Source organism: Phalacrocorax aristotelis, chromosome 5 (genome assembly GCF_949628215.1).
Source record: "Phalacrocorax aristotelis chromosome 5, bGulAri2.1, whole genome shotgun sequence".
Lineage (NCBI taxonomy): Eukaryota > Metazoa > Chordata > Aves > Suliformes > Phalacrocoracidae > Phalacrocorax > Phalacrocorax aristotelis.
The window spans coordinates 64,523,044-64,548,664 of record NC_134280.1 but is presented as its reverse complement, the minus strand read 5'-3'; the positions used below and the strand labels follow the sequence as shown (position 1 = coordinate 64,548,664).

Below are 25,621 nucleotides of genomic sequence, written 5' to 3'. Positions count from 1 at the left end.
TGTCACCAAGCCCCAGCCCCATGTGGCAGTGGGCCCGCATTTGTCCTAATTTCCCTTTTGCCGATGATATACCAACAGAAGCCCTTCTTGTGGCGCTTCACATCCCTTGCTATCTTCAACTCCAGATAGGCTTTGGCTTTCCCAATCCCACGCCTGTACGCTTACACAGTGTTGCTATATTCCACCAGGGTCACCTGTTCCTGCTTCTGCCTCTTGTATGCTTCCTTTTTACATTTAATTTTAGTCAGGGATTCTGTGTTCATCTCTGCAGGCTTTCTACCACTCCTGCTTGACTTTCCACTCATTGGGATGGACCATCCTTGAGCTTGGAGGAAGCAATCCTTGAAAATCACCAGCTCTCCTGGACCCATCTTCTCCAGGACCATATTCCATGGGATTTTTCCAAGCAAGTTCCTGAACACGACACAATCCTTAAGTTCAGGGTTGTGATCCTGCTATTTGTTTCCTCTTCTCAGGATCCTGAACTCCACCACCCCATGGTCATTGCAGGCAAAGCTGCCACCAACCTTCACGACCCCGACTAGTTCTCCCTTGTTTGTACATACCAGGTCCAGCAAAGAGTCTCCCCTTGTCAGCTCCTCCACCAGCTGTGTCAGGAATTTCAGGAAGTTTCCAATGCTCTCCAGAAACATCCTTGACTGCTTGTGCCCTGCTGTGTTGCCCTTCCAGCAGATTTCAGGGTGGTTCAAGTCTCCCTGTGAGACCAGGGCCTGCAAGCACAAGGCTTCTTCCAACTGCCTGAAGAATGTCACACCCTTCTTCCTGATCAGGTGGTCTGTAGCAGATGCCCACCGCAACATTGCCCACCCTGGCCTCCCTTTCATCTTAACTCATTAGGTCTCAGCTGGCTAGTCATCGGTCCTCGGGCAAAACTTCATGCATGCCTCCTGCTCTCTCCCTGCCTCACCGTGCCTGTCGGTGCTTCCTAAAGAGCCCGTATCCACCCACTGCAGCACTCCAGCCATGTTAGCTGTTCTGCTACCACGACATCTGCAACTGCAGATGCAACTGCACACAGGCCTTGAATTCCTTGCCCATTAAGCCAAGAATTGTTTTAAAGTCTGTTATAATTAGCATCTTCAAAATAACCCAGTAACACCATTGCCCAAAAGAATAGTCACATACACAAAAGAACTCCTTCGACAACAGAAGAGGAGGAAAGGAAGAAACAATACTGTGTGTTTTATTAGTATTGAGGTACAGTCCCAATACAACTGACTAAATATGACTTTTTAAAAAATACAACATAAAAAAAAAACATTTTAAACCTGATTGGTCAGTTATCTGTAAATACAAAACCTGTTCATAAAAATTAAAAAAAAAAAAGCAGCCTGTTTTGGACATACAACTACATACAACTTCAAATTTATGGCCCAGTTCACTCAAGATGATGGGAATAGTTTTGTTTTCTGTACTATAACTGTTTTCTGCCCAAGGACCCAATACAAGGGTTGCTCTTAGGCTTATAAATTACCATAGGTGAAGATGCATGTGATTGACGAGATACAGGTCTCTTACTCTTCTTCTTGGTAAGAACGTTGTCTTCCTTTGGAGGAGGCACGTGTATGGGTTTCCAGGGAATGGGGTTACAATATGCTGGAGCTGGATACAGATTTCCATCAGCACACCCTAAATCATTTAGAAAATACACATAACTAAAAAGGAATATTTACACTACGAGCTTTACAATGCAAGCAGTTATAATAGTCATCTGGACTAACAAAGACACAACAGTGTCTTCAGACGAAGACAGCGTAGGCACATGACATAATTTAAATGATTCAAAGTAATAAAACTTCCACTTTTTTTTTTACCAATAAATGGCATATTCTTCAGCACTACTGAAAATAATAAGCGGGTCGAATGCTGTGTAACATTCAGAATGCTCAGTCCTTTGAATACTTAAAAGCTGTAAATGCCTACAAACGGGCTACTTCGCATTATTTCAAAGCATTTATAAATAAAACTTCCTGTCACCACATAAGCAAAGCTTATACGCTATTTTTCCAGCTTTGCTTGACTGTTATTCTTCATTTTATTGAGAAGAAAAATACACTAGTTATCCACATACACATTAATAATCTGCAATAAATAACGTAGGGCCCATAAGGCAATATCAGAAAACCTCACACGCAACAGAATGAACATGTTGTCTTATCAGTCATTTGTCTGGAGTGAAATTTCAGTGCATACATCAGGTGGCTGGATCAGACAAAGTCTGTAAAACACCCTCTTGCATTAACAGAACTGAGTAGAGAAATATTTTTCAAAAATCACTTAAACAAGTGATTGCAGCTGTGGGGAGGCAATGAAGGTCCAAAATAAAACATGAAGGCAAAGTGTATCACAATCTATAAACAGATGTGAGCAAAAGAGCAAAGGTTGTACACCTGCTTTATATATTTTCTTAAACATTCAGAGCCTAGAATTTAGGTCCTAAAGTATTTTCTGTTGCTAGTTCAAATAATAAGAGTGATTTTAATTCTATGAAAAAATAAAAGCAAAAGTAGATATATATTTTTAAATAAAATTTAATTACGCACTCAAGCATAAAATGCAATGCTATTTCTTACTTTTGTATCACGTGGGATGGCAAAACATACAAAAATAAAGTGAGACTTGCAAAACACCACACTATCAACAGCATTCTCTATAACACTTCCCTTTAGAACAAAAACAGGAATGGGATTAAAGCAGCCAAGAAGGTGTGATGCAGGTGTAAAGCTAAATGGAAAGGAAATCTTAGCTCAGAACACAGGTTGATTTTCACATCTCCTTCTTCAGACAGGACTTCTGTCAGCCTCTTATTAATCTTTGCGCCTCAAAAAACCACCTCTCTTCTAAGGGGGATGCAGGGGCAACGAAGTGGCACACACCTTCTGTAACACAAACACTAATCTTACACGGACGCTAACACTACTGATTTGCTTCAGAGGAACCAGTAATTGGCTCTAGTGATTCCTGTGCCTGATAAAGAAAATGAGATCCAAATCAGTTACAATTTGGTATGCCACGTTGTTCTCGCCAATAATGTCATTTTCCACCCAAATAACATGAAGTGCTATGAAAAATGCAAAAAGGGTCTCAGAGTAAAAGCTTCTCTGACTTATACCATACGAGATATATATTCCCATGTGCCAAAATTAGATATTGGATGAAAATCTCAAACAGGCTGCATTTGACATTAAAGGATTAGAGGGAAGGAACCACAAACCTAAGTCACTACATATGTGTAGTCGAAGTACAAACCTGCAGACTTCCCATGCGGGAAGCCATAGCCATTTAAAACAGGGCGTGGTTTATTTCTAGCATTATGTAGCCATTCCTTAAACATCTTCTCTGATCTTGCTTTCTTCTCATGTAGCTCAGCTTCCCTTTCTTTTTCTTTTTCCTAAAAAAAAATAAAATCTCAGATACTTACTGACACAGCCCTGTACAATATACACAAAACAGTAAATAAATCTTTTGCAGATTCCCAGACTGCTGAATATATTTCAAATATGTTTTCAAATACAAATACATTTTCCTGACAATACAAAAGTTGCAATTTTTTTAAGTTTGAAAAAAAAAAAAAAATCAACCTCCACATTAATCCAGCGCTTCCTCTAAGGAAAAGTTCTCAGAAACCTTTCAGAAGACTACAGGTAGAAGATATTCTGAACACAACGAGCAGATGACTGCTGTGCTGCAGTTAGCCTAAAGAGGCTATTGCATATGAGACAGCCATCCACTCTTCTCATTTACCCATATTTGTACAGCCCTATATCAGCCATGACTGGGTTGCCTCCAAGCCTGGAACAAACTTGGGGAACCATTAATCAGAAGCAAGAGTAAAAACAGTATGTTTAGGCATGGCATTGGGATTTAAACTAAGTTCAGTTGATACTGTGAACATGGCTTATAAGAACCTGCGTAACGAAGACATGACTAAAAGAATGCATGTGGTTTAAATCTGTCTGATGGCTTTAATTTTCTTGTGTTTCAAGGTCTTTGTGCTGTGCATTTCAGAGGCTCAGCAGAGACACAGAATCAGATTGTTAAGCGGAAAGTAAATACCAGTACAGAATATTTAAACGTGTTTTAATTATATGGGAAATTTTAAAAGACTGCAGAATTAAGGCCATTAAGGCCTGAAAATTGATCTGACACAGATTAAGGTATTTTAAAATTAATCCACAGAAATTATTATATGTACTTGTGAAATACTTACAAATATGTTCTGCACTTCAAGAACAACCACTGTAATTACAGAGGGAATATAGGTAAATTCCTCTCACCACAACCCTCCCCCACACTTAGCTACAACAGTAGTGTAGTGCTTCTACGATATTACATATTCTATTGAAAAATTATACTGTAATGTTCATTAAAGTAAAATACAACCAATCAACTTCACAGATAAGACATCTGGTCATATATCTTATAGTTTTCAGGCATAATCATTATCAATATGTGTAATTCTGGATGATTCCTGCAAGCGTAGCCTTGTTAGAGCATTTGTTGTAATGAACTAGGGGACCTCAAAGCCCGTACTTCAGGAAGCTTACAAGTAAGGTCTTCTGAAGATCACTATAAAAATGCATAGGTGGTTAATTAATATGAAATAACATTAGAATTAGAACTCCTAGCATAAGATTGGTAGAGACAGACATGAAGAAAAATGTTTTTAATTAGAAATATGTGCAAGTACAATGATAATACAATGATAACAGTGGTGTTGGGAGCAAAATGCCCAGAATACCGCCTATTTCCTGCTGGGGTCACTGTGCAAAGGACTGAGTAATAAAGGTTCATTGTGTGGTTCGCATTTCTCTTTCCCTTACCATACCACAACTGCAGTGGGTTTGCAAAGACTACTGACAAAAACACATTAATATGCATTTTGCTTCAGTGACCGTACCTCAGTGTCTCCAATGCACTAACATTACAACTCCTGCAAGTTTTCTTCACGTACAACATGAACATTTGATAAATTCTAATCCATTCAATCAACCAATATGTTCAATATAAATTACAGATTAGGTAAACCCATCTAAATAAATGATTAGTTGATTAATACCTTCTCTTTCTTCTTCTTTTCTACCTCTTCAGCTCTCTTCTTCTTTAACCATTCTTTATACTTTACTTCGGCCTTTTCTTGTAACTGCATTTTTTCTAGTTCCTTTGTGGCTTTTTCTGCCATTTCTTTGCTCAGCTTTCGTTCCCTTTCCCTTCTTTCCTACATGAAACAGATCAAAGAAACAGAATACAGACTTTTCAGTATGTTTCAATGGGCAATCCTTTTGAGGGATACAGTTAATTTTATTACATTACTACCAACACAATTATCATAATACTGAAAAAAATATTGTATTGCAAGCTCTTTGAAAACAGAACCTATTCATCGCCACATTCCAGATAAAATACTTTTAAATATATAAACTTGTCAGAACACATAATAAAAAATTTACTTTCACCACTCCTTATGCTATTACGTTTACTAGTCTGTTTTATTTGTTCAGATATTTTTTTAAAACACTTCAGACACTTATCAGCATTCCTGGGAAAGAAATACAGGTTGCAATTCTTAACAATGGTGTGTTAGTTTTACTTTTCAGTGAATCCAGAGCAAACTACAGTTCCAAATGGAAGTCAGGCAAACTGCCCCCTTCTAAGAGTCTTTGACATATGCAGATTGTTCAGCACACTTAAGCATAATTTATTATAAAAATAAGAAGTTAACATGAGAATCCAGTTCATGTTTTTATATTCTTCATTTGCATATGGACTACTTCTATGAATCAATCTACATGTTCCTCCTCTTCAAAGGATGAAAGGGAAACCAAGAAAACACATTCTAGGGTAGGCAAAAAGTGGTGACTGAGTGTAAAGTGAAATTTTTACCTGTATAATTTGGAAGATACGATACACAGAGATGTCATTCACTTCTATGACTTTTCAGTGTGTAGGTATCTAACGCCATAGAAGAATGTCTTAGAACGTCTTGGGGACCATTCTCTAAGCTACCAAGAACATACTGATGGCCTTTTCTTGATCTGGAGAGGGAGGTACTTTCATTTGAAGTCTAACAATAGCTGCCACTTCCCTTCCCTGTAACCTTTATGAAATGTCTGAGATTCCACTGAGTCAGTACTACTTCTGCTTAGCTCTGAAGAACCTGCATACACACGTAGAGGCAAAAATCTTTAACAGACAAGCGGTGCACATGACTTGGAGGAGAGGCAGAAGACTTCAGATCAGATTCCACTCACAGAAAAGAACTGCTGAATAAAATTGTTTTTCTTTCAAGAAATCTTTTTCTTGTATGCTCCCCTGCATACTCCTCTTGAACAAAGGAGATGTGTGGTTCAGCAGGAACTTACGCTGACTCAGAATTATTATAGTTGGCAGTATGGATGTCAAACGCCTAGGATTACAACTGTGAAGTATAATAAACTGGGTCTGTCTTTTTTATGGAAAAGAGGAAAAACATATTTACATGAAGAGCAGGAAGATACTTCCCTTCCCATTTTACCTCTTATAAGCACAAAAAGGCAGAAAGCTAGAGCTCTGCCCTGCTCCCCCCATGGGCCCCCCTCCCCTTTTTTTCCAGATTTATTGCACTTTTGGAAAACCCAGTTATGCACAAAGAAGCAAAGCTCTAATACTGGAACTGGGGACCATCACAATTCTCTCAGTCTGGTCTAAACAGGGTATCTGCTGGTTCAACCCTTGTCCGCCATACCAAAGTTTACCAGTAATCCAACATACAGAATAAAAACTTCAGCTTATATTGCCCTGCAAAGCACTAACTCATTTCTGCCATTTTTTGGATGAGATGATGAGGTGCAAAACCAGGGCCAGTAAAGAGAAAATGCATCGCTTCCAGGTTAAAACATTTGCCAATTTTTTTTGACGACGTAGTATCGGATAATAAATGTTTTCATGTTTGAATCCTTACCCACACTACACAAAATTGTCTTGATATAGAAATTAGCCTAAGCATAATCTTAGCTTACTCTTGGCATTCATCGCTTCTGAGCATGTCATAATGCTAAACTGCGGACTTATCAGAAGCCGCCAGTTTACAGAATTGCTTGTGTTAGTGTGCCCGTCTGTGTTTGCCAACAATAGAAGCATAACTGCAATTTTAACATCGGCACCTAAATTATGCATTAACTCTGAGGGTTCTTCCCCCCTTTGACAAGCTGTGCCTTATTAACTGTATTTACCATAATCTCTGAGGTGGATGCTGCTTTACCTAAACCACGATGATACTTTCAGTACCACTGTGTTGGTATATTCTTGTCAAATATTCTGATCTGACAACAAAGAATTATTTGTGTACACACTGCACACGACTTCACAAAACAATTAGCTATTAAATATATTTACTCCTTGGCTTAGTTGTGGGCTGGGTTTTTTTTTTCCATTTCACTTCTAATAAATTATAGGGAACATCAGCTGAATCTGTTATGCAGTGTGGGGAAAATGGTCAGATATGAATACATTCCAATTTCAGTGCATATTCTGGAATGTAAAACTCCACAGAACTACAAAATAAAGGAAGTCTTCTTAATATCATTTCACAACCTTGTTTGTAAGGCCTGTACATGTGATAAAATTCTTATTTACAACTAAGACCAATTAAAGAATTTCATTCTGGAAAAAAAAGAAAATTTGAGAATCTGAAACATTTTTGTACTAGTGAAGAATGGAAACAAGATCTTTTTTAGTGTGAAATAAAACCTTCCGTGCTTAAGTTAAAAAGGAAAAATAATCTATTTTTGGAAAATTATGCAGATCCTAAGTGTCACCTGCCTGAAAAACAAATAACTGATTGTCTAAGCTTTTCCTCTTTCATCGTCTAAAATTCATCTTAATCTCTTTTATTCAGAGCTGTTCCTCTGTCCCTTCGTTACCAAATATTCCCCACGCACATCTCTCAACAACTCCTGTTTCAAGGCAATGATAGTGTGGGAGACATAAAAAGCATTAATGTAGATGAGTGACATATGCTAAAACAGTGAGTTAAAACCACTGGTGAAGAAGGCTTACCAAGATTTCAAATTTTTGGGGTTTTGCTGGCTTACCTCTATCGTACATGAAAGTGAGTTACAAAAGTAAAGACTTTTCAAAGCCACAGTTTTTAGCTAAGTGTCTCATCATATTTTTATTTGTACAAAAAGCACAAAAATAAATATAGGAGAAAATGGGAAAAAAAATGGGGTCCTTGCAAACCTCGGGGAATTGTTCAATAATGGACAACTATAAGCAGCAAATAGACTGAAAACCTTTCTACAGACTAATTAAAAGGTAGGGAAGCTTCTTAAATTATGTATCTTTAATCACAATACTTTAGATGAGATTAGCCACTACCTAGGCTGTCCCAAAGTTAAGGCAGGTCCTACGTAAACAATGATATGCCACACACACGACCATTAAAGCCACAACTATTGCTAAGTTTACTTCCAGTGAGACATCCATAAGACAGGGAGAGCCCCTGCAGAACTGGCGACTTTGCAGCTGCCTAGAAATTATTCTGCAGACAAATCAGAAACGCTTCCTCTTTCTCCCGTGCACAGAACAGCTTTTCGTTCATAAAGTTAGCCTACACCACATTCCCAGCTGCTTTAATAACCTGTTTCATGTCAAGCTCCTGTCACCCTGACCTTCCCGGCTTCCCCTTGTCGTCATTACTTTCCCTTATACAAGGCTATCAAAAATGCTAGGAATGTGCATATTAATGTACATGTTCTTCAATCCTCCCTTCACTCTCCTTCCACGTATATACGGGGGAGGGAAATGATATAATTTGTTTATGCTTGGTGTTGTCAGATTTGGTTTTAAAAATTCTCTTTGATCTTATGTTCAAAACCAGACACGATCTATTCACTAAACCACTAGCAAATTTACATACACTTGAAAATATGATTACAGGTATTACATAAATTAAGGTATTGATTGTAAAATATCCAATTACTCATTGCAAGAAAGGCTTGTTCTCCTGCCACCCCACCCAAGCACACTATTAAGGAGAAAGGATACAAATCTGGCCTGCAGGTTCACTGCTCTGGGCTGTGATCCTATCAAGACTCGCAACCTAATGAAGCTTGGGCTAGGTCAGTACTTGGAAATCCCCCACCCAAAACAAATCCAGCCATCCCACAAAACAGCGATGGTGACTCAGGAGGCAGCATGTGTCTCCCTGAGTCACTACCAAACCAATGTCTCATCAGCAGGACTACTTACTTTTCAAGAAAAAATCAGACGTATATATATGTGGAGAATTGTCAAAGGAATTTAAAATTTGAAGCAGCATCCCACTTTCTTCCTCACAGAAGGCAGAAATATTAAATACTCTTCCAGGCAGAAGACAGCCCAATTGCCAGCAAAACAGCGACACTATATCCAACTGGAAGAAAATTAATAAAATATATATTTCTGTATTTTCATATCAATGACTGAATGAGAGGCTGGAAAGGGTCAAGTGCAGAGCTGCTTTCTGTTCTGCATTTTCTATGTAGAGTGTCACTGAACAGAAGTATCTCCAGAAATTAATGTTGTGGTTTGTATTTTTAAGACACTTTCACAGCAGTCCTTTCCTATTTTCCGGTGTGTAGAATGTGACATTGTTTTTCTTTTCGTACATAACTGGTTCTATTTCACAGCTGTTTGCTCTGACATTTTAGCTACCATACTCTAGCATCATTTTATGCTGACTGATGGTGAAATATAGGAAGAGTCCACACTGCCAACGTCAGAAGATACAGCCAAATTTCCTCATTTATCCTCATAATAATCCTGAATGCCAACCACATTTCACAGCCTCAGAAATCTGGGTTGTTCTGCCAATCGTTACTATCTTTTCAAGTTAGCCCTATTACACAGCTCAGTCACCAAGCCTAGCCCACCAAAATCCTTCTTTAACGTCTCCAGAATTGGCATGTGAAAAGAACAAGAGACTAGAAAGGAGGTCAGTGAAAGAACACTGAGCTGCAGTTGTCGACTGACAGGCAGGTTTACAACGATTTACTGCTCAAGTTCACACAAAGTCATGCAGGCCCTGATACGGTCTAGTAATTGGAGAACTGTAAGGTGGTTACATGTGTGGATCTTTCTCCAAACTGCTCCTTTCATGTGGGTACTCAATATATGTGACAAGAAGTAAGTCTCAGTGTACTTGGTCCCTGGACACTCTTGGGGTCTTCAGAAGAATGCAGGCTCCACTAAGGCTGCTGAAATACATGAGCACTCGTATTTTAACCACCTGCCACCCTGAATTCCTCCTGCACTCATTCTAGCAATAACCATGAGAAATTAGTTCATGCTACTTACAGAAACCTAAAGGTAAGTCTGGACACAATACCCTTGGCATTGGCCATGCACAACCCCACAGATAAGTTTTGTGTAAAGACACGCCAACACTGTGCTAAAGAAAAAAAAACCCAAACAAAAACCCCACCAAAAAAAAAAACCAAACCAAAAACCCCCCACAAGACTGTTTTGTAAAGTACTGCAAGTCTAGATGCCGAAAAACCCACAAAACCCTTTAGAAATTAGGCCCAAAGTTACACAAAAAAAAGTTTAGATTTGTAGAGACAGAATTGGGCATGCAAACAGAAAATTTAAATTCTTAAATCACATTGGTTCTCAAGGCTGGAAGGTATTGATGCTAGATATTTAAGCTTCCCTCACAAATACATTTCTTGAAAGGGTTCAGTCTTGAAAAAGGTGAACATCTCAGCATCTCTTTCAAGTCTGAACTGTCAGCAAAAGCCATAGTACATCAGGCTCTCTATAAAATGTAGCAGCAACCACTGCTTTGACTCAGAATAGCTCAGCTGTCAGAACATTAACTTAGGACAGGGAAGATCCGGATTGCATTCCCTCTCTGCCTAAGGTGATTCAAACTATCATGTCCCACTGTGGGGAGAAGACTCCATCTACCAGGCTGCAGGCTGGGATGACAGAATTCTCCTCCCCTTCTGTTGAAGTGGTACCGCTCCTCACAAAATGATTAACAATTCATTGGATGAAAGAAAGACAGCACCAGTGAGCATGACTTTTTAACTTGAAAGTCATGCTCAGGCTGCCCAACAACCTGTGTTCTGTATTAACAATGGGTGAGTTAAAATATGCATTAAACAAAAAGTCTTTGGGGTAAGAGCTGGAAACCAAATCCCTCTTCTGGGAGGAATCATGCAGTACACCAAGGGAAGTCTGCTCCAAGAACATTGTCATTCACTATTTTATAGTGCGTTGGCTCTAGGTTTTAATTTTTCTTACTGCTTTTTCCTTCTTATAAGGACTATCAGCCAGTACCAAAGTAAATTATAAGAAAAAAAATTTCTGTGAAAAAGCATCAAAACAGAATTTTCCCATCCTGTACCTGTCTTCCATTAAAACTATGTTTTTCAGCAAGTAATGGGGACTTACTGAAAAAAAAAACAACAAAAAGAAATTGAACATCAAAGTTCTGTGATTATTGCGTGCTTTGCTCATATTTACCTTTAAGAAAAAATAAAAAGCGATTCCTTATTCTCTGCTCAACAATGCAGAAAGTGTTTGAAATGCTACAGTCAAATGAAGATTGGAAAAACTAATTACTCTAATACCAATGCAAAATGTGTAACGTCACTACTTGTGCTCTTACAACTTTGCTAGGTATCACGTTACTATAGCATAAAGCATTATATGCACGTTAAAGACTAAAGACAAGGATGTTAACATGAGTTACAGTTATTTTGGGATGCAAGCATTCCACTTTTGAGATTTCAGTTATTGCTGCCAATATACATATATGTACCGGTTTGTGGCTGGGATGGAGTTAATTTTCTTCATAGCAGCTCCTGTGGTGTTTTGGTTTGGATCTGTGATCAAAACAGTGTTGATAACACAGTGGTTTAGTTACTGCTGAGCAGGGCTGACACAGAGCCAAGGCCTTTCCTGCCCCTCACCCCACCCCACCAGCGAGCAGGCTGGGGGGGCACAAGGAGCTGGGAGGGCACACAGCTGGGACAGCTGGCCCCAACTGACCCCAGGGACATCCCATGCCATCTGACACATGGCTCAGCAGTTGAAGCTGGGGGAAAGCAGGAATGGGGAATGTTATGAGTTATAGCATTTGTTTTCCCAAGTAATCGTTACCGAAAATGAAGCCATGCAAAATGTTAAACACCCGCCTGCCGATGGGAAGTAGCGAATGAATTCCTGATTTTGCTTTCCCTGTGTGCACAGGGAAATTTTGCTTTACCCATTAAACTGTCTTTACCTCAGCTCACGAGTTTTCTCACTTTTATTCACTCTTCCGATTCTCTCCCCCACCCTGCTGTGGGGGGGTGAGCGAGCAGGTGCGTGGGGCTTAGCTGCCTACTGGGGCTAACCCACAACAATATATAATAGAAATATTTATAGCTACATATAAGCATATACACGAAATGAATAACTCTAGATATTTCGAAGTTCATATTCTATTGGCATTCTAAGAATGACGCAGATTTGCAGAGCCAATAAAGGTGGATTAAGTATGATCGGAAGATACCATATTAAATAGAGCGTAAAGGGTAGAGTGCACTGCATCGGTGTTAATTTTTAAAATATTTAATCAAGAAGCCATTGTCATCAGGCCTAGACCCCTAATCCTAATATTTTGTTCAGCTTTATTTCATAAGAGGTTCTGACTGTTATGGCACTGTTCTCAAGAATTAAATGGTCACGTCAGTTTACATACATGTCACAGTTTATGCGTCCACAATGCATTTCTCAAAAAGCCTTTGGTACTTTGATTTGAAGGCAATTAATCAGTAATTCAGCGCTTACATATACCTTCCTTAAGTGTTTAGTCCCATAGCTGTTGATAGGAATGAAAGAGACTCCACATCTCAGGATCAAAAGTTCATGTAAAACAGGAAAAGAAAAAAAGCTTGCTACTGTCCACAATAAGCTTCTTATTCTATGACAGAACGTTAGGAAGTCAGTCATATATAACTGGGGTTCTTCAGATAGAGTCTTGTAAACACAGCACTCTTGATAGGTGGGCAAGTCAAACCCAAATTACTCTTACAAACTACAAAGGCAGGGGCTGGGTCCCTGTTTACAGGAAGATAAGAACATTTCAGTTGAGACTACGTAAATGTCAAAACCATCCTCAGTTCTTTAGAGAAATGCCAGTAAGGGGACACAGAATAAGGAAGAAAGAAAATCTGGAAAGACAAAGGATTTATAAACCAAAATCTAGCAAGGAGCTCTCCATTCTGCACCTAATTCCTGGGAGATGAGGTTGTAAGGGTAAAGTCTTCTTCCTGGAAGAAGGCTACAAATGTCTTGAATTAATTAACTCAAGGGCAAATGAGGGCAAAAAACCCAAACTGGCTTCAGATAGCAGCTTACATATTCTCCAGAACAGAAGATAAGCTTTTCACTAGCATCGCCAGAAAGTGACACTGAGTAGAACACAGTAATTTATCAGGCAGTAGAACCAGTGCCTGGTCACACTGTGAAGGAACTTGGAATTGAACAATTCTGGTCACCTTCAAAGGAAACACTACAAAAGAAAGTATGAATGAGTGATCAACTCTGAACATCTATGACCTCACCTATCATATTTGGTTTGTGTATTTTATACACAGCCAGAGTTTTGTCATCACATATGAATCCATCAGAATTTAGATGAGAGAGAAAAATTCTTGGAAGGAACCAGAAATCGGATTCCTGAATATACCAAAGATGTTAAGCTGCACTTCTTATCTTCCTCCTTAAACTGTTATTTACCCAAGTCTGCCAACAGCCTTGGTATCCTCTACAGCCTGCTAAGCCAAACAGTCACAAAACTACTATTTGTTAAGCAAGGACACATCTGACAAGACACAAGTCACAAAGATGCCACTACAGAGAGGACATTTTCAAAATGTATCACACATTAGTTCCCCCGATCCAAATAATTCCAAGATACAGTTTGGGAGGGTGAGGTGAGGGTGTTGATGGTGGTTGTTTGCTTTTTTAAACTTAGTCTGTGGTGGAGAACACTGACTAAACTTCACTGAATTGTTAAGTATCTACCAGGAATCAGCATATAAACATCAAATGATAAATTCTAGCCATTTTTTATCTCTTGGTTTTATTTTCAATAGAAACTTCATTCCACTAAGGATGGGTCCTTTCTTGGTCCAAAAAAAACAAAACCAAACCACAACCCGGAAAAGAAAAAACACATAAACACATGAAGTGCCAGAATGAACAGACACAGAGGAAATAAGCTTTCACAAGCATTAATTCTAACCTGAAGAAATGAGACAGTAGTTAAGTTTTCAATACCTATTCAAGATTTATTCTATGAGATGGGGATCAAGGATTTCAATTCCTTTCTTTTTAAACTCCACAGCTACAAGTTGCCTACACAGAGCTCCTTACCAAAATGGAGTCTAAATACAGCAAATCAAGCAAATATTTTAACATTCCAGAAAGATTAAGACAGATTCTAATGTCTTGGCTGATCTTTGTCCAGTTCTGCATACCACTCAAATCAAAGCTACTTCAATAATGAAAACATGACACTGAACACCAACTTTGCTTGCTCAGCATTTATAATCATACCCACCTCATTTCTACCAATAAGTCTAACAGCAACTCAGAAACAAAGGTTTTAGTTAAATACAGAAATCATGTTGGGTTCAAGCAAATTTTCTTCTGGAATCAAAAGCAAATTTGGAGATATTTTAGAGTTAAAATATTTTGATTGATAATTCTGTGACTTGTTAAGAAATAGAGCTCTATTACATCTAGAACAAAACAAGTCAAACAGACAATTTACTGTTTGCCCACAAATGACTCAGCCTTAGGGGAGAGAGAAAGTAAGACTATTTTTTTCCAGCAGAGATCTAGTATCTTACTGAAAATTGTAAAAGCATTAGTAGAGCCAGGATAGTGCCGACAGTTGATTTTATTAAGCTCTTAATTCCTAGCGATCTGCAAAATTTTTCCATATTTGCATAAGCATACTTCACAGCTTAGAAAATTCTTTAATAGCTCATATTTCAATATACTGCTTCTGGTTCTTTTACAACCTTTAAAAATCACAAAAGCTATTTACATGGAAGAATATTAAATGGTTATAATTCCTTTATTTTCAAAAATGGTTTATGCAAAATGATTGGAAGCATAAAAAAAACTTTACAGCATATAGTTTTAAATGTATATTAAACAACAAAAAAGAGAAAGTGCCAGTGAAAACAAATAATGCTCAAGCTTTGCTTCCTAATCTGACCCAAAAGGACTATATTTAACAGTCAGATCACCACAACTGACATTGCCACGCACAAAATGCAAGAAAACTGGCTTGGCATACAGAAAACCAGCAGAATTCTTTTATGTACATACAAACATTCTACTTCTTACATAAATGTGTCTCATATTCACGGTATGAAGATTTTTCCAGCGGTTTCTCCTGGTGCTGGATGCTCAAGGTGAAGGAAAAGGTTTCATGTATGCTTAACCATCCCATACGTCCTTCATCAGTACAGTATTCAGCAATGGGAAAGGATACAGACTCGTGGAGATCATAAAAGTAACACCCTTGAAAGTACTGCCTCCTGTCAAACAAAGCAGTTTCTGCAGTCTACACACATGAGTTCAGAATCAGTAACTGGATATGAAAAAGGTAAGTGCTTAATGCATATTTCAGTGAAAAATACTGCGAGTTTTGCCTCAAGGAGCACCTTTGCATGCTTCCGGGAGGAAATGAAATGAGCTTTCCCAAATGCAAGATGTATACACGCTCGCCAAGAAAATCACAGCAACTGTCGGTGCTCATGAATCTAACCTTAAACTTCATGTGAAATCTTCACACAACTTTAAACACCTTCTTAGTCACTGAATTGACATATTTATCCTTCAGTCTGTGTCCAGATCCACAAATACTCTTGTAGACAATTGAAGTAGTAAGGTCTATGCAGCACAAATGTTAATATCCTAAAGACAGCTAAGCTTTTAAGTTCAGTGTGTTCTTGATTTGAGTGTGGTTTACAGAAAAGACTAGCCAATGAATCATCTGATTTAAATGAAAATCAGATTACTTTTGGTAAAAGCTTGGGACGCGGCCTAAGGGTAACCTTATCCTTCCAAAATATAATACGATAAAGTCCAGACGCAAATATGTTTTTTCCCGTCCTCTGGGCTGATGCGATTACCATAAAAAAGGCCTCATATTCCCATTGACAATAGAAAAGAAGTTAATCAGTAAATCCACAAAGGGAAAGGTCCAAAGAGGACCCAAATAAGTAGAAGTTTACAGAAGCTGAGGGCAGGGGAGGGGAGGGTGAAGGAGAACTTTCACTGTTTTGAACTGTGAACAATTTTAACAGGCAGCCCAAACTCTTTCAAGCCAATGAATAGTTACAGACACCTATAATTTAATTTGTATTTTAGAAGAGGAAAAGGGCATTGTTTGTGCTGAATAATACATCTTCTACTTTTTGCTGTGTACTTTAATACGGAAGGATCCTTTCTACATCATAATAAACAATCCTGAGAGCAGGACTGGTTTTGGGGCGGGTTTATGCCAAATCATCCAGTCAGCCCCTAGACTAAGAGTAATTACATTAGATCCAAACACAGGTTATTCTAGGGGTTCTAGATTGAATCTGAAGGAGTTCTGAAATGGCGGAGACAAATGTATGAGGTCTGGATATCTAGCCCAACTAATGCCACTGTGATATTTTTAATCGATCTTCATCTGATTTTATTCAGAACCAGAAGTACAGAACAGTAAGCAACTGGTATTGCTACAGACTGTAAGACAGTGAACACATATGCCCCCTCAGGCTGAACATGCCCAAGCCTCCCAAACATTCCCATTTTTGCCACCCAGTACACATGCTTGCTTTGTGTGACACAGAGCTGTACAGTGCCCTGTTGAGTTCTCAGTTCTGTCTGCTTCTGACCCGGGACTTCGGCATCCCTCTCAAGAGAAGTTAAAAAATTTTTTGATCCCACTCAGAAATGATTTTTTGGATGAAGGAATTCCCAATTGCTAACTGTGGTCTACTGAGAATTTCCTGAATCTGGCCTCACACCTCAATTATCCCTCTAAACTCTACCATACTATTTGCCTGTCCACAATGGTACTTAACTAAATCCTTCTTCTGGCTCTGCTTGATGTACAAGACACTGCAGACAGTCAAGATGTACACTTTACCCAAAACGCTCGGGCATTGAACCTAGCAAGTCAGAAAGAGTACGGTATACTGCAGACCAGAACCCCAGCTATAATTAGCAGAAGGCTACTGCAAAAGATACAGGACAATTGTCAGTTATCTGGCTACTCAGAAAACAAATCTCTTTGTGCCTTATGGATTAAAAAAAAAGATATAAGTCTTGGAAAATTGTTTAACTGTGTTGGCATGGTTTTATAATTTTCAATTAAAACAGACATTCATTCAGCAAACTAAAAACATGGTGCCCGAACAGCCTAAGTAAATTTTACACAGGTTTACTTAAGCATGGTAGGTGCTAGAATGTTTGCAGCCAGAGCAATATTTACCTCTTCTTTCTTTTTTTGGACCCATTCCTTGTGCTTCTCTTCAGCTATCCTTTTCCTCCTTTCACATTCCTGCTTTTGCTTCATCTTCTCTAGCTGTATATTCATTTCCTAATTAAAGAAAAAGTATACATCTTAAATCTGTGGTGACCATCTACACCAATACACTCGATACTGGAAACAGTGCTGCAGTTAAAATAATGTAAGCATTAGATTTTGAAATTTTTCCTTCATTAATATTTTGGAAAAGATGGATGACGGTCAACACAGAAATATTATGAAATACAATCAATGGAAATGTATCATTTTTAGAATATGAACTGAAAATACGTATTTTAATTAGGTTTTGGAAACATAACAAATCACTCAGCTCATCTGAGCGGCCTCTCAGTCAGTGGAATCAGTACTTTTTTTACAATACTTAAAATTTACACAGTGTACTGCTCTGCATTCAGGAAGGCATCAAAAGCTAAGTGAAATATTACTCAGTTGTGATTTTTAGTACTAAACTACAGGAACCTTAGGGCTTAACCCAAAGCTTATTAAAGATAAAAGTATTGCAGATTTTAGCAAACTTTGAAACAGGAGCTTTATTTTGAAGATGAGAGAAGAAAATCTGAAGTGTCTTTATAGGACATACAGCATATATGCAATCACTTATACCTCTCTCAGGAAATGAATCGAAAAACAATGACTAATACAACAATTTGAGATGTCTAGCTTCTCTAGCTGTAGCATTAGCACGAAGTGCTATTTTTCAATGAAAATTCATACCTTTAAAAACAGATGGAATTACTTCCATGAAACTTATTTTACGGTCCTGACACTGCAATCAGTTTCAGAGGGAGCCCCCTCTTCTTATGACACTGAATTTCAATTTAATAAGACATCAAGAAAAACTAGGAGCCTCCAGAGAGCTCAAACACACTCACAATACAGACACAGTTTGAAAATATAGTTGTTGCTGTATTGAGGCAAAGTCACAGCAACTAACACCTCCCCTGAGTTCCAAGACTATTGCAGGGATCCTGGTTTCTGTAAAAGGGGATGGCACTGTCCATACCCTAGAAGACTCCATCCACTATCCACTCCAAATCTTTATCCACATTTCCGATATTCAGGGCAGACTCAGTGCTGCCATCAGCAAAAGAGCTGGGACTTCACAGTTTTTTCTCAGGATATCAGTTTAGAATACTTGTTATATGCAAATGTAGTAATACATTTTTATATCGCAATGTATGTTCTGTTCCAGCATCTCACAAAAAGGTTGATTGTATTTTTTCCCGATATAAGCTATTTGAGTTGCTTACATTGCAGTTTCACACCTGATGTTTTCAAAATCTTACAAGTTAAAAATAAAACATTTACCTATTCCACCGGTTTCTACCTGGCTCTAAGTAATGCTTGTCCTATGCCTGCTCTTACTATATAGTTAAACAACGCATCTTCTAGCTTATGTTTAGTACTGTATAAAATGCTATTGTGTGAAACGCAAGAATGAATTGCTTTGGTTCCTCATCAAGACCACGTGAGAAGTCCATGCACAAACCACATTTTCTACGTGACACCAGAAATTACTTTAGGTCTTTTTTTGTACTTAGAAATCAAAATAGGGAGAGACAATTACCAAACTGGAATTTAAAGGGGAAGTCATAAAATGTGTGGTGAATATTAAAAGATCAGAACATACCCCTCAAGTTTAACAAACTATTTTGGTGTTATGCTGACCTCTAAAAGACTGTTCCAGAACCTTCCAGTGGTGGGTGTTTTATAAACAACATGAGGTACCCCACATAAAACAGCTGTATGTTATATTCAACTTTACAGATAAAGTGAATCACTGAAAGATCAGGACATTGCTCAAGGTCAAGCAATAAATCAGTAACTAAAGTGAGAAATGATCTAACTTTGATAGTTCTAACCACTGCCCAATGCTTCCAGTTTTATTTTAAATAACAGTATCATTTAACCACCTGCAACTACAAATAGATTGTATTGGGTTTGCGTGGCAAGGTTTTGGTAGCAAGGGGCTACTGGGGGGGCTTCTGTGAGAAGCTGCCAGAAGCTTTCCCCATGTCTGACAGAGCCAATGCCAGCCGGCTCCAAGATGGACCCGTCGCTGGCCAAGACCGAGCCCATCCGTGACGGTGGTAGCGCCTCCGGGATAACATATTTAAGAAGGGGGGAAAACAACTACAACAGCAGCTAGGAGAGAGAAGTGAGAATATGTGAGAGGAACAGCCCTGCAGACACCAAGGTCAGTGAAGAAGGAGGGGGACGAGGTGCTCCAGGTGCCAGAGCAGATTCCCCTGCAGCCTGTGGTGAAGACCATGGTGAGGCAGGCTGTGCCCCTGCAGCCCAGGGAGGTTAATGGTGCAGCAGATGTCCACTGCAGCACATGGAGGGCCCCACACCAGAGCAGATGGGTGTCTGAAGGAGGCTGTGATTCCGTGGGAAGCCCATGCTGGATCAGGCTCCTGGCAGGACCTGTGGACTCATGGGGGACCCATGCTGAAGCTGTCTGCTCCTCAAGGACTGCATCCTGTGGGAGCGACTCACGCTGGAGCGTTGGTGATGAACTGAAGCCCATGGGAAGGACTCGCATTGGAGAAGTCCATGGAGGACTGTCTCCCATGGGAGGGACCCCACGCTGCAGCAGGGGAAGTGTGTGAGGAGTCCTCCCCCTGAGGAGGAAGGGGTGGCAGAGACAGTGTGTGATGAACTGACACAACCCCCATTCCCTGGCCCCCTGTGCTGCTGGAGGGGAGGAGGTAAAGAAAACTGGGAGTAAAATTAAGCCCGGGAAGAAGGGAGGGGTGGGGGAAAGGCGTTTTTTAAGATTTGTTTTTATTTTTCATTATCGTACTCTGACTTGATTGGTAATAAATTAAGCTCATTTCCCCAAGTTGAGTCTGTTTTGCCTGTGATGGTAATTGATGAATGATATCTCCCTGACCTTATCTCAACCCACAAGCCTTTTTTTATATTTTCTCTCCCCTGTCCAACTGAGGAGGGGACTGATAGAGCAGCTTTGGTAGGGATCTGGTGTCTACTCAAGGTCAGCCACCATGCATGTTAATCAGGAAAAGATAAAGCGCTCTCAGTTCTGCCCCAGGCCCAGTATTCAAGAACCACATTCATTTGCAAGGGGGCAAAAGATGGAAGAAGGGCAAAAAACACTGGGACAGGGAAACCTACTCTGGTAAAGGACACCAAACAGTTGTATAATTACACACTAAGTGGGTAACAACGCTGTGCCTCATATCTAACCGAGTAGCTTGGCATACTTACACCCAGCACACGCCCTGTCGTGTTTTACTACCTACATGCAGGCATATGTACCCACGATGAAAATCAAGGTATCAATTATATAAATATGTTTTAATCCTTTAAACTTGAATCATTACCTGACAGTTGGATAAGCAAAATATTATATAGCACCACTTCAATGAAGCATAACATCTAGCAAAAGAGAACGCACGTAGCATGAATCACATCACCATCATCAAACACAAACACTATGGAGGCCCAAGACACTAAAAACATAATGGACAAAACTACTTGTGTTTCCACAAGCAAAGAAAAAAAATCCCTGTGTTCCTGTGCTTGCTATCTTCTATTAGCCTTAACATCAAGCCAATCGGACGTATTCACCTCTGCAGCTCTGGCTTGTAAGCGGGCACGTAGTTCCTTCTCTTTGCCAATGAACCATTCTTCCCATGGTGAAAGATTATGTTTCAAAGGTGACTCTTTTTCCCCCCCTGACATTTCAGAGTCTTCAGCCCTCCTGGATTAAAAACAAGAAATGTGAAAAAATATATTACCTGTGATATATTTGATTGAAAAGTTAAGCAGTGCTACTGTCTTGAAAAATGACATTTCTTTTACGGCATATTGTGACAACAATGACATCACCATTCTACGTGGTTAGTTATCCCCAGAATGGATAAATGGGATTTACAGTGCACCTTGACCATCCCCATTACATTCTAGTTCCTAAATTCTAGCTTGTTAGTGATTTCCGCACCCTTCCCCATTCCGAAACGTGGAACGGATTCAAGCATTACCTCTTTGAACTAAACAAAAACACCAGAAACATCAAAGTGTCACCTTCCTTCCACATATGGAACCCAAGAGAAATCAGAGATTTAACATTAATATCCTGTCCTTGGGCACAGAGAGGCTCAGTCTATCAAATGGCCTTTAGCACAAGCAAAGGATAATCAAGAATATTTTTTTCTTCTGTCAAGTCCTATAGAATTGGATTCCTGATATCAAGCAACCTCAGCATTCTAGTAGGTAAAGTTTTCCACCCTAAAAAGCTTTCCCAAGAAAGCATACTTAAGGTATATGGCTTGCATACAATACTTGCTGATATTATACAAGGTTCTACTAGACTTTTAATAGGACACCTTGCATAACTTGCTCTTAACTTCTTTGCTCATGAATAATGCAGCAATCCTAGCCCCAGGCCAGAAATATCTTTTATAATATTCTAGACACCTACTGTCTCATAACAAAAATTGAAAACATGCCAATAGATTTCTTTATAAGATTTCTTCTATCTTATAAAGGATTTTTTCTTAACAACAAAAGAGTGAAACTAGACTCCACTTCAGTATTTTTATATGGACATACAGGCTTAGGAAATACCTTCCTACGTACATACTTTGCGCTACAGTGAGTAATTCTGTTTGCTGAATTCAAGCTACAGAAGAGACATCCAAATAAGCCTATGATGTGATGTGATGAAATAAATCTTTCAAGCATAAGATAGCTGGTTTTTACCAATATGAAGTAGTAGGTATTCACAGGGAACAATACTCTGTTGCAAAACATTCTACGTCCCACTAACCTTCAGAATATATTTCTGTGATACAAAGCTTCTGGGGACAATCTCAGCGCTCAGGACTTTTGTCCTATCTTCTCCACTGTTGCTACACAGGTGTGCGCGTTAACATGACTGCTGGTCAAGCCCTGAGGTTTCCAGGGGAACTGATTCACACTGGAACTAACCTGGAAAAGGGTTGTTTTGCCCACATGGAATCAGCCCCCAGTCCTGTTTATACTGTGCTCCCGCAGAGGTGTAGCACAATGGAACTGACAGGTCACCCTGACACAGTGTGCATGGACAGAAGCAGCACAGGCCAAGCACTCCCCAGCCCAGCGTTGTCCAACACATTCTGCTGCACCCCAGGGCTTCTATGCTACAGCGTTAACAGAGACCAAAAATTTAACAGAGACAGTTTTTAAACAGGTACATATAATAAGGGATGGAACTTAAGAATGCATAGTAATATATTTTGTTAGAAAATAAATCTCTGAAAGTTTACTAAAGATAAGGATAAAAGTATTACGCATTCAAATTCAGGAAACCAACACAACTTTGTCCAGACTTGACGTTTTGGGCAGGGATACTTCCTCAATACATTCTTTTGCTATGCATGATTTGCATTATGGCAGCTTGTACTAGAATAATGCTGATGTATTAGACCAACCTGAGAAAAAGTACCAGTAGAAGGAATGAATAAGAAAAATAATATTTACTATGTGTTTTCTTGTATCTGTAATTGTAAAGTTCAAGCTGTTAACTTCTCGAAAAAAAAAATCACACTAATAAATTAATAACTTCTTGTATACAAGTAAGAAGTAACAGAAAATTAAGTTTAAACAGAGGAAAGCATAAGCTCAATGTAAAGAAATGCTAGGAGAAACATTTCTCCTCTTCCTCAGAGTCTAAAGCTCTCAGATTGCATCGGAGCACAGACAGGATCCCAATCCTTCTCAGTGTGCATCCCAGCCACTGGTTGCACTCTCCCTGGCACACTGATTATGTATTTAGAGCCACACAGACCTTGAATTTCAACTGACCATTTTCCAAAATGCTAGCATGTTCACAGCTATAACCTTCCTCAGAATTAAAATAACAGACTTCTTAAAGTACCACATTCTCAAGTACACATTTGTTTTTATGTAAGTATCTTACATCAAATTAGGTACATTTGGCATCAGAACTGAAGTCTGATTAGCAGAAAACATTGTGATTATCATATATTTACTTAAGTCACGCCATCAAACATAACACTGATTCATAATGAAAGTATGAAAATGCCTAACACCATTTCACAAGGCCTTGTTTTCAGCCTCTCTCTTTTGCAAATATTGTATTTCCCACATTAAATGTCTGCCTCCGGCTAATTTTTGTGTAGTTTTAAGAGGGCAACAACAAGACGACTCTTTGAGAGAGCGTGTGCATGGGGGGGGGGGGGGGGGATAGTGGCTGTGTAAGAAGTAGTGGTTTTTATTATTATATTTTCGAGATCTTGGCAGTTACACACGGAAGCTGCTATATGAATGTTTGGTAGACACTTATTACACACAGCAGCAGAATTATTCAGATGCAGTGTCTGCACGAGAGAAGTATATCTTATGCCCACAGAGTTACACAAGATTGTTCCAACTCAGGCCCTAACAGAGGTCATCTTCAGCTGCGTCTTCCCACTGCCAGGAAATACAGCCTCAATGGGCCCAAAACTTGAGAGCTGTTTCAAATAGCATCTCAAGCTGCAGAGACAGGTAGCAGTTTGAACTGAGAGCTACAGAACTTCAAGGTATGTGAACAAAATTGCGTCTTGGGAAGGAATAAGAGGGGAGGTAACAGAAAAGCAGAAACAGGAGGGATCATAAACTGGCTTACATGCTTTTCACACCGAAGTTTCTATTTCTGACTACATTTGAACACTTTCCCAGGACTTTTAGCACCTTTTTCAAGAAATGCCTCTAAGGAAAGTTCAGTGTGGTCCATATTCCTTTGCTGCTCTCCATGGAAGCCTGAGAACCCCACCGGAATCCTGCACCCCAGTGAGGCTCAGCTGTCCTTCCCTTACCCCACTGGCTCTTCTAACCCAGTTCCGTCTTGCTAGTTACTTCCAACATCAGTTACTGCACAAATCTGCAAAGTTTCCATTGCGAGGGCTGTATTCCAGAAAGAGGCACTCCCTACTCTTCCCCCTTCTATACTAAAGGGAGAAATAAGAATTATTTATTCTCCTGTCAAGCTGAGGAAATGCCAAGGGAAAGAAGACTTATTAAGTTTGCATATAATTAAAAGGGAATGAAATTAAGCCACAGGAACAAGAACTGTGCAATATATACACACAAAACTGACTCTGGATATAGCTATATACGCTAGGCAAAATAACCCTTTAGTCTCTAAGAAAAGGATGGGAGGAATAGTTGTACCTTTTAAACCCGCAAAGACCTTGAGGCTCAGGTCAACAACTCATAAACATTTTTGAAACCCATGAAAATACTCAGCTACCATAACCTGTGACTTCCCAAAGTATCATAAGAAGGGAACGAGGTGCCTAAAGCACTGATCTATGCAAACAAATCCCTGTTTCGGTGAAATAATCTTCCGTCCCCAACAGAGGCCTCAAGCGGAGGGAGGCGAGTCCGGAGCCCGGCTCCCTGCTCCAACCTGGGCCCAGACGCAGGGGTTACCTATCGCCTCGCCGGCTCCGGGAGGCCGCCGCCCGCTCCTCCTCCTCCTCCTCGCCGCTCGGGGAGCTGGGGCGGGACGCGGAGGAGAGCGGGGAGCAGCCGGAGGGGCTGAGGGGCTCCTCGCCCTCGGAGCTGGCGGAGGACGGCGGGCTGAGAAGGGCGGCCGTCCTCCTCCTCCTCCCGCCGCTGGTCCGGGCACCGCTGCTCATGCCGGCGGGCGGCACCTGACGGAGACGGTGGCGGTTAACGGCCGCCCGCCGCCCGCTCGCCACCACAGCAGGCGCGCAAGGCCCAGCGGCCCCCGCGCTCCCGGCGGCCCCCGCGGCTGCCCCCCCGCCTCCCGCCGCCACGGCAACCGGGACGCCGCCCGCCTCGCCTCGCGTCGGCTGCCGCCGCCTGAGGGAGGAGCGGGCGGCCTCCCCGCCCTCCAGCCGCCGCTCCCCCGCCGCAGCGCCGGGACGCGGCACCGGGGCAATACGGGCTCGGGCGCGGCGGTTGCGCGCGGGCCGGTGGAGCCCTGCCGGCACACGCTGGCCCCGGGCGCGGGAGGGAGCGGCGGCCCGGCGAAGGCAGCGGGCCCCG

The 25,621-nt window shown here is 40.3% G+C and overlaps 1 protein-coding gene across 1 annotated transcript; it reads right to left on the bottom strand.

Annotated features, from left to right (window-relative positions):
* Positions 1 to 1,172: 1,172 nt before the first annotated feature.
* CCDC34 (coiled-coil domain containing 34) lies at positions 1,173 to 25,371 on the bottom strand. Its single transcript, XM_075094943.1, has 6 exons — positions 25,040 to 25,371; positions 21,191 to 21,323; positions 17,540 to 17,647; positions 5,081 to 5,239; positions 3,271 to 3,412; positions 1,173 to 1,650 (listed from the first exon to the last, which is right to left on the bottom strand). Exons 1-6 carry the CDS (start codon positions 25,246 to 25,248, stop codon positions 1,436 to 1,438), a joined length of 966 nt encoding a protein of 321 aa, XP_074951044.1. The 5' UTR covers positions 25,249 to 25,371; the 3' UTR covers positions 1,173 to 1,435.
* Positions 25,372 to 25,621: the final 250 nt, after the last annotated feature.